This window comes from Fundulus heteroclitus, chromosome 8 (genome assembly GCF_011125445.2).
Source record: "Fundulus heteroclitus isolate FHET01 chromosome 8, MU-UCD_Fhet_4.1, whole genome shotgun sequence".
Taxonomy (NCBI): domain Eukaryota; kingdom Metazoa; phylum Chordata; class Actinopteri; order Cyprinodontiformes; family Fundulidae; genus Fundulus; species Fundulus heteroclitus.
In genome coordinates this window covers 33,566,110-33,581,940 of record NC_046368.1, presented here as the reverse complement: position 1 = coordinate 33,581,940, position 15,831 = coordinate 33,566,110, and the positions used below count along the sequence as shown (strand labels likewise).

Sequence of the window (15,831 nt, the reverse complement as noted above, 5' to 3'; positions counted from 1 at the left end):
CCTTGAACTCATCTGTCACACCTACAGCACACCTCACCACTCTTACAGCTCCCATACATGTTTTGATTTTAAGAAATTTCTCTCCTACTCTACACTTTTTTATACAATACCAAAGCTCCTCCCTTTGAGCCCATTGATATGCTTTCTATAGATCTACAAAAACAAAATGTGGCTTTTTCTGACATCTGACCTCCATCAGCATCCTCAAAGAAAATACTGCTTATGTACTATAATTTCTTGGCATGAAATGATACTGCTGCTCACTGATGTTCACTTTTGACCTCAGTCTAGCTTCCACCACTGTTTCCAATAACTTAATTGTATGACTTGTCAACTTTATTTCTCTGTAGTTGCCACAACTCAGCACATTCCCTTGTTTTTGAAAATTGGTACCAGCACATTCCTTCCAGGCGAATCTTTTTGGTCCTTACAGTGTCCCACTTCTTCTTAACTGATCTCGTTCTCCAACACACTCCTTTACTCCCTCTTTCCATCACTAAGTATCCTTATCCACCTTCCTTACAATCAAAATACTAATTACTCTCCTACCTGTCTCACTGAAATCATTAGCTATAGTTAATCTGGAAGCACCTCTTGGCCACCCAGAGCCTGTCTCAACTCTTCCCTGAAAGGCGCTAAATTTTCTTCCTTTTTCAGCATCCACCACTTTGTCCTCTGCTCTGCCTTTTTCCTCTTCAACTTCCTCACCAACACACTCATTCTATACTCAACCGCCCGGGGCTGTCAGGCAACACGCTCATCAATCACCACCTTACAATCATGGAGTTCCTTCAGGTTATATCATCTACACAACATCTGTAACCCGCTTGTGTGCTCCTACCTACGCTCTTTGATGCCCCCCTGTTCCTGCATCTTCTGGAAGAAAGTATTTGCTACAGCCACCCTTGTTGCAAAATCTACCACAATCTTTCCTTCCACATTCCTGTTCTGGATACCAAACCTGCCAATCACTCGCCCATCATTTCAATTTGCAGCTCCAACGTGTCCATTGAAATCTGCACCAATAAACACTCTCTGACCTCTGGGTGTATTTTGATCACTTCATCTAACTAACACCAGAATTTCTCCTTCTCCTCTACCTTACACTTCACATATTGGGCATAAACACTAACATCATTGAGCATCACACCTTCCATTTTTAGCTTCAGACTCATCAACCTATCAGGCATTTTATTTGAGTAACATTACTAACATGGTCCTCCTTTAAGATAACTCCTACAACATTTCTCTTCCTATCCATACTATGGTAGAAAAGCTTGAATCATGCTTCTAGCCTTGCTACCTTTTCACTCAGGCTCCTGAACACTCAGTATGTAAAACTTACTCTTCTGCATCATGTCAGCCAACTCCATAATCTCACATTTCCTGACATAGTCCCAACATTCAAAGTCCTTACTTTTAAGTCAAAGTCCCTACTCTAAGTCCTGTCCCTATCCTCTTCTCTCTTTGCCTACAGACACATTGTCATCCTCTTCCTCTTCGTCTTTGCTGCAGATGAACAGAAAATGAGCTCTTCATTTTTAAAAGCTTTAAAGCTTTTAACACATACTCTCAGTTAGTCTGCTCACTTGGAGAGAACCAACCAACAATGTTCTTAGTTCAAGGGCACAATGACTGCCATCACTGAGAGTTGTTGTGCTCCTTTAACTGTTCCTTTATGCGCCTTTTCTAACCGCTAAATAATTATAAATCATGAGTGCAAATTTTACCTGAGAGTCTGGGTGATTTTGTTGTATTTCAGTTCTTCAACAATGATTTTGCTAATGAGTCATTTGCTAGAACTGTTTAAAATCAGTAGGAGAGACTCCATCAGGCCTAATGAAATGTCTATATGATCATGTCTGATTAGCCCCTGAGTGATGCTGACCTGCACAGGGCGTCAGAGCGGCAGGTGTGTCGTAGCTCCAGGCAGGTGGGTTTGTGTCTTTCCTGGTGGGAGCAGGATGGGACGATGGTGCGGCGACGACGTTCAGCACATGCCTGGTCTTGGCAGGAGCAGAACAGTAAAGGGTAGCTCAGCTCCCATGAAACACGGTCAAAGAACTGTCGCAGGGTCTGAGACACACAAGAGATAAAATAATATATGGTCAATACAATACTCACATAAATGACCTTGTACATGTTTCCAATGCCCTGGAATTTTTAGCCCACATGTAAACTGCTGAGGGAGGGAATATTAACCCTTCTCATGACACTGAAGATTTGGAGATGGAAGAATCATGATGTGGTAAAGTTTTCAGTAGAAAAGGAAATATAATTAAAGTTGATGTCAAAATCAATGTCAGTTTTATTAATATAAAGCTTTTAAAAACACCAAAGATGGTCAAAGTGCTCTTAAAGAATAAAACAATCTGTAAATTCAAAAATATAATAAAAATGAAATAGATACAGTAGAATGAGACATAAAACAGCTAAAACAAGTAGCTGGCAGTACCCTGGACTCAATTTAAGACCTGTGAAGATAGAGCTTTTCAGGTGATAGCTCCGAGGCTACTAAGTCTTTTAAAAAACACCTCAAGACATACTTATTTAGACAGGCTTTTAATTTTACTTAATTAGTTGTTTTTATAATACCTTACAATTTATTTTATTCATGTGAATCACTGTGATTTTCTTCTGTGAACAGTGCTATACAAATAAAAAATACTAATTACCACCACATGCAAACAGCATGTTTGCATGTGGTGGGCCCATGATCGATCCTTGGCAGAACCAAGCACATCACCTGTTTTTCCCCTGCATTTGACCAGGTGGAACTTGACTTAAAAGTAACATTAATTCAACTGGAAGATCTATCATCTTTTGTCAGAGGAGCACCCAGAGAATCAAAGTTTTCTGCCCCTGAGTGAACTTTGCCAATCTCCACGCCAGATCTAGGCTGAGATCCACGGACGGTGAGCAGTGCAACATCAATCCCCTTTGTTTGGAGCAACATCACGTAAAAGGAATAGTTTAATGCTTAAGTAATCCAAAGGGAGTTTGTTTGAGCTGTGCTGAATATTTCCAATGTGTGATTACGTTATAAGTGATTTTTGCTGCTTTGATTTTGTTTGGAGAGAAACAAGTTGGGCCGATCTGCTGAGTAAAAACTCTTTCATTATTCTCTCCCCCCCCCCTCCTCTCGCTCTCTCGCTTCTCGCGTCAGGCCTTTCTGGTTTCCCGCGGTTTGTCAAAGTCTTTGTCTCGACTGGTTATCGCTCCAAGTTCAAAGCCTGCCTTTGCGCTAGGCTAGTGAGTTAGCCTGTGATCTCGATGCTGCCATATTGCGCATATTACGTACAGGCTGGAGGCCATACGTCATCAGGGCCACCATGTAACGCACGGGACGCAAGACCGAGACCATACGTCGTCAGAGCTGCCATCTTGTACAGACCACCTAGTAGCCCTGAGGCTCTTAGCTTGCAGGCTGTTGTGAAGTCACACTAACTGACTAGGTATCGTTAGCCAAGCTCCACCTTGAAGCCGAACTAGAACGAGTTAGAAGCTAACTGTGCATGAAGTAACACTGCTAGCAGCTAGTTTTGTCAGAAGCATTCCCATCTTAGCCTCAGGCCTGTTTGAGTATACCAGCTTTACTACCTCAGAGCTATTTAGCCAGAATTCTTTCAATGCTGTTACCTTAAAGTGCTGACAAGTAGATTGTAATAGTCAATGTTGAAAACAATAGAATTCATAATCAACTGTGAATTGATTACACATAGCTACCCCTCAAATAATCCATTTCGACTGACTTTTTTTTATTTTGTTTTCTTTTCCGTGTTTTATTTATTAGAAAGTAGTGCTTCCAGTATTTTCATTAAGAAGAATAATTACTGTAACAGGGAATTATCAGTTATCATATTAATAATTAAAAACTAACAAAATCACAGGTGATTGTGATTATTTTGACTCAGAAATTGAGTGATTTCTAAGAGTTACCGAATTATATCCTTTTGAGTTAATAACTGTATATACTGAGACATTTTCATTGGCTTGTGATCAATGAGTAATGGTTAAACCTAATTTTCTTTATAGCTATCCCTTTGATTTTGGGTGATATATTGTAACTTATAATTGCCAAATATAACTGATGATAATCTTCATAATCAAACAGGTTTGATTGCAAAACGTGTATGGCGTTCCCTTTAAATTGGGTTCTTCGAGTGACCAGCAATTGTGGAATTAAATAAACACAATTGAAATATTTGAAGGTTATGATTTGCAGTATCTTGCCAAAAATTGCTATTTAATCGTAATTGACTAAGAAACACAATTCTACTGAATAGATACTCGTGTTTGTTGAGGTTGCTAGTTCTTGGATCAATTCTCTTTACTATATATATATATATATGCTTCCGATCGGCAAAATTATCAGACAGCATGGGATTAATTTCCACTGTTATGCTGATGACACTCAGCTATATTTATCCATAAATCCTGATGAATCCAATCAATTACTTCGACTGCAGTCATGTCTTGATGACATCAAAAGCTGGATGACTTTAAATTTCCTGCATTTAAATTCTGACAAGACCGAAGTTGTAATCTTTGGGCCAGAGTCCTCAAAAAATAAATTTCTTAACCAATCAGTTAATCTGGGTGGCATTAACTTGGCCTCTGGGAATAAAGTAAAAAATCTTGGTGTTATTTTTGACCAAGACATGCCATTTAAATCCCATATTAAACAGGTTTCCAGAGTTTCCTTTTTTCACCCCCGGAATATCGCCAAAATTAGAAACATTCTGTCCAGGAGTGATGCTGAAAAACTAGTCCATGCATTTGTTACTTCAAGGCTGGACTATTGTAATTCTTTACTATCAGGAAGTCCACAAAATGCAGTTTGAAGTCTTCAGCTGATCCAAAATGCTGCGGCAAGAGTTCTGATGAAAATCAACGAGCGGGATCATATTTCTCCAATTTAACTTCCCTTCATTGGCTTCCTGTTAAATCAAGAATAGAATTTAAAATTCTTCTTCTAACATATAAAGCCCTTAATAATCAAGCTCCATCATATATCAGAGCTCTTATTACCCCGTATGTTCCTAACAAAGCACTTTGCTCTCAGACTGCAGGTCTGCTGATGGTTCCTAGAGTCTCTAAAAGTAGAATGGGAGGCATATCCTTTAGCTATCAGGCTCCTCTCCTGTGGAACCAACTCTCAGTTTTGGTCCGTGAGGCAGACACCCTGTCTACTTTTAAGAATAATCTTAAAACCTTCCTTTTTGACAAAGCTTATAGTTAGAGTGGCTCATGTTACTCTGAGCTACCTCTATAGTTTTACTGCTATAGGCTTAGGCTACTGGAGGACATCAGGATCTAATTTTCTCACTCTATAGAGTTCTACTGTTCTTCAATTATTAACTTTAACTTTCTGTTCTCTCTCTTTTATCTTCATAGTAGGTACACCTGGTCTAGCGTTCTGTTAACTGTGACATCATCCAGAGAAGACGGCTCACCCGCTATTACCATCTAATGTAGAACAGATTACTGGATCAATGTGTGCTTCTGTGCTTGTTTGTCTCTCTTGTTGTGTCTCTGCTCTGTCTTCTGTAACCCCAGTCGGTCGAGGCAGATGACCGTTCATACTGAGCCCGGTTCTGCCGGAGGTTTTCCTTCCCGTTAATGGGGAGTTTTTCTTCCCACCGTCGCTTCATGCTTGCTCAGTATGAGGGATTGCAGCAAAGCCATGTACAATGCAGATGACTCTCCCTGTGGCTCTACGCTTCTCCAGGAGTGAATGCTGCTTGTCGCGACTTTGATGCAATCAACTGGTTTCCTTATATAGGAAATTTTTTGACCAATCTGTATAATCTGACCCAATCTGTATAATATGATTGAACTTGACTTTGTAAAGTGCCTTGAGATGACATGTTTCATGAATTGGCGCTATATAAATAAAATTGAATTGAATTAATTGTGGGTTTAAGGATTGATTTCTAAGAGTTATAGACTCTAACTTTTAGAATTACTCTAATTCTACGAGTTAATTTTAACCTTCCTGGGAGCTGTCCCAAAGTATACAGCACCATCTAGCGTGTGCTACTGGTAACTACAACCGCAGCTGGTTTGTGTTGTTCCTTTTCTGTTTGAAAGAGAGAGACTGTTCCTCTATATGGTGGACATTGTGTGTAATTGCAGTTTAGCGGCTTTCAAGGTGAAGGACGCTGTCCCCATCGTGTCTATGACAGCCCAGCATTTTCCCCAAGGTGAAGGGCATCATCTGGTGCCAGAATCTGCAATTGCAACCACAGCTAAAACTCTCACGTGAAGACACTGTCTTCCCCTAGTGGTTGAGAAGTCAGTTTCCTAAAATGTTCTTTATGGTTATTTCTTTTCTTTTTTCTGCCTATTACCAGGGGCGGATTTACCATTAGGCAAAACTAGGCAGTTGCCTAGGGCCCCCAAGTTCCTGGGGGCCCCCTAAAACTTCTTTTATGTGTATGATTACTACAGCTTTTACTTATTTGTGCACATTAATTATGTTTTTTATTAAAATCCTTTCGCTAAATACCACCAGAATGCTTATAATATTGAGTGTGTCTCGGGGGCCCCACCTACAGTCTCCACTACATTGGATCAGTCCATTTGCTGCGCATGTGCAGAAAGGGCAGACACAGAAAACCATTTGAAAACAAATGGCGCGAGGAGACGAGACGAGACGAGGAGAAAAGAGAAAATAAAAGAGATAAAAAGGAAAGAAGCTACCCTAATGGTGCTGAAAAGAAGAGAAAGAAAGAGGAAAGTAGAGAGCTGCTCTCAAAGTTATCCAAAGTTCCTGCTTTCGGCTTCTTCACTGCAGCAGCGGCCACAAGCAGCAGCAGAAAGCGGTAACGTTGGAGCCTGATGGGGAGCGTCCGTCATGAGGAGATGAACTGTGAGTATTAAACCATCAAGGGGACATTCTGCATTATTTATTTACCTTATTGAATATGGCTAATTTTAAAGTGTGTTTCAATTTTCTTTTGTATTTTCTACAAACGATGAGAAATTATTTAGGTGTTTTTTTTCATGTTGATATTCAGGAAAACCTCAGGCTTTTGGATGTTCTAAAATCACCCTCAGGTTTTACAGGTAGTTTTGGCAGGTGTTTAATTCCTTAATAATTTAAGTTATACATTCAAAAAACATAAGGAAGTTATTACCAACTTCTCACTCTGCATTACAGCTTTGTATTAACATTGCTTTAATGTGTTATTGTGTACAGCTGTGGATGTTAAGAGTGGAGTTAATTATAAACAATCTAATTTACTGTTCGGTAGTTTAAGAAATTGTCATGTAGCATCACTTGTTTTTCCTGTGACATGCATCTAATTTTTGTTTTGTCATAAATTATTTTCCAGCTGAAGACGATTTTTTTAAGAGTTCTGGTTTAAAAAGTCATCCCTTAAAATAAAGACTTGTTCATTTTATCACAAATGTTAACATTAAATTGTCATTTTGGGGATACAAGGTTTCCACTGAACGTGAAGATTTTGAAATATGTAACCAGCATATAAATAGGTTTAGTAGTAGAGTAGAAATTGCGGTATGTTCCTTTGAGTGCAGTGACGTAGACAAAATTGAAGTTGCATAAAATCCTCAAATTTCAACTTTAGCAATTGAGTAAGTATATATTTAACCACTGAGTAAAAGCCTTATACTGTGTTTTCTGTGTTGGTTTTCAGAATGAGACACAGATGGGCTGTGACAGAGAGAGTTTCCCAATTATCCAGCCAGGCTTTGATAATGATGATGTTCAACCAGACTGAGAGGGTCCAGCATCATCCACTCTGCTGGTAAGCAGTGTACACAGTGGACTTCCTGAAGATGACCCAGCTCTGGCCAATCAGCTTTCTGACCATCCATGCTGCTCTATGGTACTGAGAGGACCGCTCCAGGTGAAGTCAGGCGCAGATTTACTTCCAGCTATTATTTCATTCAAATGAAAAATTTCATTCAAATGAAAAATGGAGAACAAATAAGCAGATAATGGCTTGTCTACTAGAACAAGGGATAAAAGAAAACATAGAGAGGAAAACAATAAGAACAGAGGGACAAAAGGTAGAAAAAATGTATGTCTATTCTAATAAAATTTCTCTATCTGTATAATGGGTCTGTTTTATGTGTTGTCTTCACAATAGACCCCTTGCATCTGACGTCACAGTCACGTGATCGGGGGTGCGCGCCTCCATATTGGTGGGCAGGCTAGCCTGACAGCCCATCTACTACATGACAAAACGGGTGATTTAGAGCGTACTTTTAGTTAGTTTATTTTTGGAATCTAAACAATGCCTACGACTTGTTGTGCTCCCGGTTGCACAGAGAGGCATTCCAAATCGTTGGATGTACGTTTCTGTCGTTTACCGAAGGATGAGGAAAGAAGAAAGAATTGGATATTTTCAATGAAAAGAGCGCAGGCAGATAATCCCGATGGACTGGGGGAGCGATCATTCTACGAGAGAATTTGCAGTCTACACTTCATCTCCGGTAAATTACAACTTAATTCTGCTCTAGTCATTGTTCTACTTAAATAGCGGCGGAGGGGAGGTAGCTATCGCTACACGGGCCGGAGAAGCGGCCCGTGTAGCGATAGCTACCTCCCCTCCGCCGCTGTCTGTAGCAGCAACAGCGGCTTCTCCGGCCCGTGTAGCGATCGCTACATGGGCCGGAGAAGCCGGCTGCTGCCTCCGCCGCCGCTGTCTCCGCCGCCGGAGAGCCGCCGCTGTCTGCTGTCTCCGCCGCCGTCTGGAGCAGCACCTGCTTCCTGCTGCTCCAAACAGCGCGGCTCTCCGGCCCGTGTAGCGATAGCTACCTCCCCTCCGCCGCTGTCTGTAGCAGCAACAGCGGCTTCTCCGGCCCGTGTAGCGATCGCTACACGGGCTGGAGAGCCGCCGCTGTCTGCTGTCTCCACCGCCGCTGTCTCCGCCGCCGGAGAGCCGCCGCTGTCTGCTGTCTCCGCCGCCGTCTGGAGCAGCACCTGCTTCCTGCTGCTCCAAACAGCGCGGCTCTCCGGCCCGTGTAACGATCACCACCTCCCCTCCGCCCGTTCATGGGCGCTAGTACTTCTGTGTTTACGCTGCAATGTCGCCGACACCTCCACCCATTTTAACAAGACAAAAACACCTAAATAATCCGTAGTGAGTGATGTTTTTTTTTAACCTACCGGGCGGGTCTTCCTCTCTGCTTTGTGCTGTTACACAAACATGTCTGAACATCCATCCATCCATTTTCTGACCCGCTTAATCCCTCATTGCGTCGCGGGCGTTTGATGGAGCCTTTTTCCTGATATAAAATAATTGCAGCCGTCCAGTGGTTTCAGGGGCTTTCGTGCTCTCTTGTCCGTACTGGCCTGCGTGTTTATAAAGCAGCTGTGTCGCGGTACGAAACCCTTGGCCAGCATTTCACAGACTCGCTCCGTCCCTTCAGGCTTTTGCTGTGTGGATCTGGCAATCTGATACCATCAACCATCAACTTACTCTTAAAACGATCTTGTGATACGTTATCTAAAGAAGAAAAATACGTGGAGAACTAGTCATTTCGTCAAATGGCGTGCCAACCAATATGGCCGCCAAGCAAGGGGTTCTGGGTAACGGAGTCACGTGGTTGCAAGGGGTCTATTCAGAGGGCCCCATCCCTTTCTTTGCTTAGGGCCCCAGATTTCCTAAATCCGCCCCTGCCTATCACTAGTGATTAAATTGAGCTATGGTTATGAAACCTGAGGTTGCAATTTAGCAGTTTTAAGTGTCATTCTTTGCCACTTTTGAGCGTTTCCAAACCATCTATGCTGTTTTCCTCCACATTCTACTAATTTCTAACACACTATTATACCAGTTTAAACCCACAGAACTGCAAACTTTATGTTTATATACCAAATATTAGATATTTACTTTTTTTCACAGATAATTAAAACCCCCATCTTTAAGCCCACTCAACTACTTCATTCAAAGCATCCTGCATCGTCTTTAATAAAATTTAATGTGAAATGTTACAACCCCTTTTCCAAATTGCTCCCATCATCAGCAAACAGAGAAAGTCCAAACCCTCCAACAATGTTATTAAATACGTAATTAATCATTATGTTAAAAAGAACAGGACTTATCACACTGCCCTTTGGAGTACCACTATCAATCATCTAGGACTTCAGAATTACACCATCTACTCTGACCTAGATCCTCCGCTTCTGCAAAAATAATTTTTAATCCATTTCAACATACGGCCTTATATTTCAGTATCATACAATTTAATTACAATGCCTTGACTTTATAATGTATCATAGGCTTTCTCTATGTCTAAAAACCTGCTATAACCCTCTCTTGTTAACCAAAGCCTTCTGCACCTTGCCAAATCTTAAATCGTTTTATATCAACCCTCCTTCTCTAACTTATACACCAATCTATCGGTTACGATTCTTTCCAGAATTTTGCATATAACTGCTGTTAAGGCTGCTGTGTGACCCTGGATTCTCAGCTTCCTTACCAGAACATGCCAGAGCAGCAAGTTAAGTCAAAAATGTTTGGTTGTTGAGTGTATTAACCTTCACAATTCATCACACCATCCTGCGGCATTCTATTAAATTGGCTGAATGGGGTGGACCAAAGAGCTACAACACTCTGTGACCTGGAAATGGGCGGGGTGTGAAGTGCTTCATTTGTATTTAAATAGACCACACCAAAACGAGCTGCTCTCAGATGCACGTTAAAACAGGAGTGTTCTGAGGGCCTTTGGAGCTAAATTAACGAGGAATTCAGACCAAAGAGCTACAGTTACAGTTTATATAGACCAGAACTGAATGATTTAATATGAAAAGAAATAATTTACAAGCATATGTCCCCTAAATGCAATTGGTCAACTGCCTGGCTGACTTCTTCATGCTTTTGTTTATTTTAGCTGGGAATCCCTTCTCTTCTTGTTTTTGTATGAAGATAATTTCCATTAAACCTCAGTTCAACTATTACTACTAGTCTTGATTTCATGTATTGTGTGTTTAAGACACTTAAATTTATGGACATAACACTGTTATGAAAAGAATTTTCACATCCCGACAGCTAAACAGATTTCAATGCTGAAGATGTCCCACCACCCCTTCCAGTGTCATGTTTACGTCGATTTTTTTCTGACCTACATGTGGAATCAAATCAGGACTCACAATATGTCAGATTTAAAGATTTACAGTAATTTGATTAATAAATTGTAAGATTAAGGTGGATTCCCTTGTGAGGTTTTGCAGTAGACTTGGGCTGGTATGAAATTCTGATAGTATGATAACCTTAAGCAAAAATACGACATTTGCACAGTATGATTACAGTTCTAAATTGTATTTTGAAATGCAGGTATTCAAAAAGTAAACAAAAAAAATTCCATTGAGCAGCTATTTATTTTTAAACAATATCTATAACATGGAGCGGAAGAAATATGTATTTAAAATAATAACTGAATTCTTTCTAAATATAATAAATAATCATCAAGGATTGCATCCTTGATGCAATCCTTAAACTACTAAACTAGAAGCTGTCGCTCACCTTTTACAACTGTATGTAAGCAGCATGACCAGGTTACCATATTTTTTGACTATAAGGTGTACTTAAAATCTTTATATTTTCTCAAAAATTGATGATACGCCTTATAACCCGGTGTCCCTTATATATGATTAAAATTGTGCTTACTGATCGATTTTATGTGGTACAATGCGCACAAAAATCTGTTAAAATGTGTAAGCACGGCTTTGGTTAGCAACGAAGCTGCTCCACTCAGTGTACATTCCGAGCATTAAGGTACACTGTGTCATTACCTGGTCGGACCCCTGAGCTGTCTACAAGACTGTCTGACTGTAATGTCTGAACTAGAAGTGCATTCATTAAGGCAGCCCGCATCTGGAGTATGTGCTGTCAGGATTCTTCTTCTTCTTCTTCTGTTTTTTTTTAATGGCGGTTGGCAAACAACTTATAGGTGCATTACCGCCACCTTCCAGAATGGAGTATGGATCAGACAACCTATTATATCCTCTCTAAAATACCCGTTCTTCTTAGAAAATTAAAAATACTCCCAAAAACTACATCCCCAGATGATCTCTGAAACAATTCCCTTATGTCTAATTTATTTTTATTTCTGCCTAACTCTCTACGCAACATCTCTCTTTCTTGAGTATATTTATTACATTCTAAAAAAATATGTTGGACTGTTTCTAATTTGCCACAATCACAACACCCTGTATTATGCTTATTAATTATTTTAAGAGTACTATTTAATCCTGTATGTCCGAATCTTATCCTAGATATAATATCTTCTTCTTTTCTGTCAGGATTCTGTGTGTCTGTGCTCTATTAACTCTGCTTCACGGGTGGTTGCAGTTGACGGGTGGGTGTGGCCCACAGCTGCGGCTCGTCAGGGCTGCTCAGCTCGGGTTTAAAGGGAGTGCTCATTCAGCTGGAAGATGCCAGATTGTTACCCCGTTGTGGTATGCCTGACCTTCGTACCTGTGAGTGTTCGAAATCCCCGTTTTTGGATTTGCCTTTGTCTCCTGTCTCCTCCAGTTCGTCGTGTTTTTTGGATTTACTCACCCGTGTGACTCCCTGCTCCGAAGACCAGTCTCCTGAATCCCTGCCTGCTCAGATTCTGCTCTGGCGATCTTCCCCCCAAACTCACTTAGTGTTACCAAGCCCGGCACGAGGTTCCCCTTCCTGGATTCACCTTGGTACTCCTGGACTCACCCTTGTTCTTCCAGCTGCTCCTTCCGCCTCCGCTGCTGTAGGCTGCTCGAGCTCCTGCCAGACCTCACCTGCCAGCCCTCCCGTCACTGAGCCACATACTACCATCAGTAAGCTTATGACCACAGAACTCCTTCCCCACTCATCCTCCCTGGATAGGTCCTCTCAACTAAGTGGTAAGCATTGCAGCATCTGGAAATATTCCCCTTGCTCGAACAGAGTTAATTTTGTCCCCCTTTTTTCCAAAGTCCCTGACATTCCGACCTCGCTCTTTGCTCTTGTTTGTGTGCAGTCCCTCTGTTCCTGCCCGTTGCTCACGTTGTGTGCAAGAACTTGCAGAGCCTTTAATAAACACCTTGAAACTGTTTCTGAATCCAGTTCTGTCTGCATGTGGGCAAAACACCTTAAATTCATGACACTAACAACAATAAACCTAGTAAGTTAATTCAATATAAAAGTTCTGTTTATTTTGACCTTATGTTAGAAACAGGGCAGTGTAGTCCAACCACTCTGTCCTCCCAACAGAGACAGATAGCTCTTCCTCTCATGAGAGAGCGGTGTTAAGGAGGAAACACACCAAACGTGTTGCAAAGCACATATGCATATCCTATGCTTAGGTTAGCTTTTCATTGTAATCGGTCAATAAATGTACACCAGAAGCATAACGCTGCGCAACCCCTAAATTGATTGAAGTTTTAATTTCAGAAGCGTATACGCTCGTGTTTGGCAGGGAATAAACAGGAAAACATCCTGTTCACTTCCAGAAGTGTCCCAAAATAAGAGTCATCGAAAATAAAGCGCCATGAATTATGTAGTTGTGACAAGGTAACAAACTAAATATGTGATTTCTAATCACATATGGTCAAGATGTGGACTTTTAGGAGATCAAAACATAGGATATAAATCTGATTGTTTAATACCTTACCCATATCTCACTGATAATTAGTATATCTTTAATTATTTACCCATGACGAAAGTTCTTCTTTCCGCAGAATCACGCAGCTGTGAAGCGTACTTTGCAGCATCTGGTGTAAATTTATGCTTTTAAAAACACACCCATAGTCCGCGCCGCTTACGTTACGCGGCCAGTGTACTTCCTCCTTAAGGAGACCAGATTTAATTTCTGTAATGAAAACTGTCTCTGATTTTGTTAAGTACAGAACCTCTGCCTGGGTATTGGTTTGTTTTGTCTAAACTGCAACACTGACGGGGGCGGGGAAGGTGCATTCGGCAAAGCTCTACTACGTTGGGACAGCAGCAGGACCAGGTAAATACCTCATGTTACGCTAAACATTTTTTATTACATGATGCGCTGAAATCGGGGACATTTCCAGGGGCAACTTTTGCCGGGGACAGGTCATCCAAAACGGGGTCTGTCCCAGGAAATCGGTCACCCTACCGGAGGTTGTGGAGTGATATTACACACTTGCACCTTATGTCAGGATTCTGCAGGCCGTCCTGTCTGTGCGGCCTGTTCTCTAGTAACTCTCCTCCACAGGTGAATGTAGTTGACAGGTGGGCTGCAGCTGGTTTCGACAGCTCCGGTGGAGGTTTAAAAGGAGCGCTCAGTCAGCTGAATGACGCCGGAGTGTTAAACCGTTGTGTTCGTTCGTGCTTTGGATTACTCAACCGTCTTGTCTCCGTATGCTGAAGACTGGTTCCTGAATCCCTGCCGCTCAGATTCTGCTCTGGCATTCGCTTCGAGCCCACTTGGTATTACTAAACAGGACAAGAGCTCCCTTTCCTGGATTCACTCAGGTTCCTTCAGCTGCTCTCACTGCTTGCTCTCCGCTGTGGCGCTGCTCAGGCTCCCCGCCTGTGTTCCACCAGCCAGCTCACCTGTCGCTCAGTCACCTAAGTCCATCAGAGGTAGAGAACCGCAGAGTCCATACTTCCACTCATCCTCCCCGGATAGGTTCTCCAAGTTTGGTGGTAAACTGAGCTACAGTAGCGTAAATCCCAGCACTAAAACCTCAGTTAATCTGTCTTCTTTTTCCTCCCACAGCGCTTCCGACCCTGACGTTCCGTTCTCCGCCCGTGGCTCACTACGTGAGCTCTTATTTAGCCAAATAAACATCTTTAAAGGTATACTATGCAACCGGGGTTGATTTTCCAGCGAGGCTCCCCCCAGAGGGCGAAAGTAAAAGTGCACTGTCATAAAGATGCTCAGCTGTTCTGGTTTCTCCGTCAAGCCAGGCGCGGTTGTTTTGAGCTTAGCAGACAGGCGAACGCAACGAAAAGTCGAAAAAACAGCAGTACAAACAATGACTAACACAGTGAAAGTATGAACATCAGGGTTTCCCGCAGCGCTACCTTACATTAAAAAACAATAAAATAAAAATAATAATAATAATAACAAAACTTGATATACTTGCATGTTTATTTGACGTTAACACGCGGTTCTTTGTTGTTGCTTTTGCGCGTGCATATAGTGAATGGCAGGGAAAAAACACATGGAGTTCTCGCCGTAAAGCAAGACCGACTCTCGCGGTCTGTGGGTGCGGGCCGAGGGCTCTTGCAATTGCGGTATTTCCCCCACAGACCACCAGGGCGGCCGAGAAAACCTTTGTTCGTCCTGAAATGACTTATTTAATCATCCAAAACGGTATGGAACACATTAATTAACTGAAAAATGTTGCATAGTATGCCTTTAACTGCTTATTGTCTCCCGACTGTGTTCTGAATGTGGGCCGAACACCTAAAAAACCAAGAGACCTTATAATAGTCTTATATGTGGACAAAGACACACATAGACACACACATTCACGGTGCGCCTCATAATCCGAAAAATATCGAATGTAATAGCTCTTGTTGCTGCAACTTTTTTTCTCATTCATAAAAAGCTGAAATCGAGGACATTTCCGGGGACAGCTAAACGTAGCTCGTTCATTTCAAGACCACAAAATCTTTATCTTGAATTTAGCCAATAGCAATGAGTGGTGCTCCCTCAGATGTGCTATCATATTAGATGTACTTCCTCCACTGACTGCTACTGTCCAAAAGCATGTCTTCCAAATAGGACAAACTTCTTACTTCAGAACATTGCCATCTATATAGCCAAAGTATATAGCTGACTTTATTCTTATTGCGGGGACAAATGTTCGAGGCACGTGCCTACTTCAGCCATCATACAACCTGCAGAGCTAAA

General features: G+C 41.7%; 1 protein-coding gene across 1 annotated transcript in view; it reads right to left on the bottom strand.

Annotated features, from left to right (window-relative positions):
• LOC105918810 (GDNF family receptor alpha-2) overlaps positions 1-15,831 on the bottom strand; it is a 476,342-nt gene that overhangs the window by 175,902 nt on the left and 284,609 nt on the right. Inside the window, exon 5 of the mRNA XM_036140658.1 lies at positions 1,889-2,076. Coding sequence (XP_035996551.1) covers positions 1,889-2,076 — 188 coding nt within the window. The remainder of the gene's footprint in view (positions 1-1,888; positions 2,077-15,831) is intronic.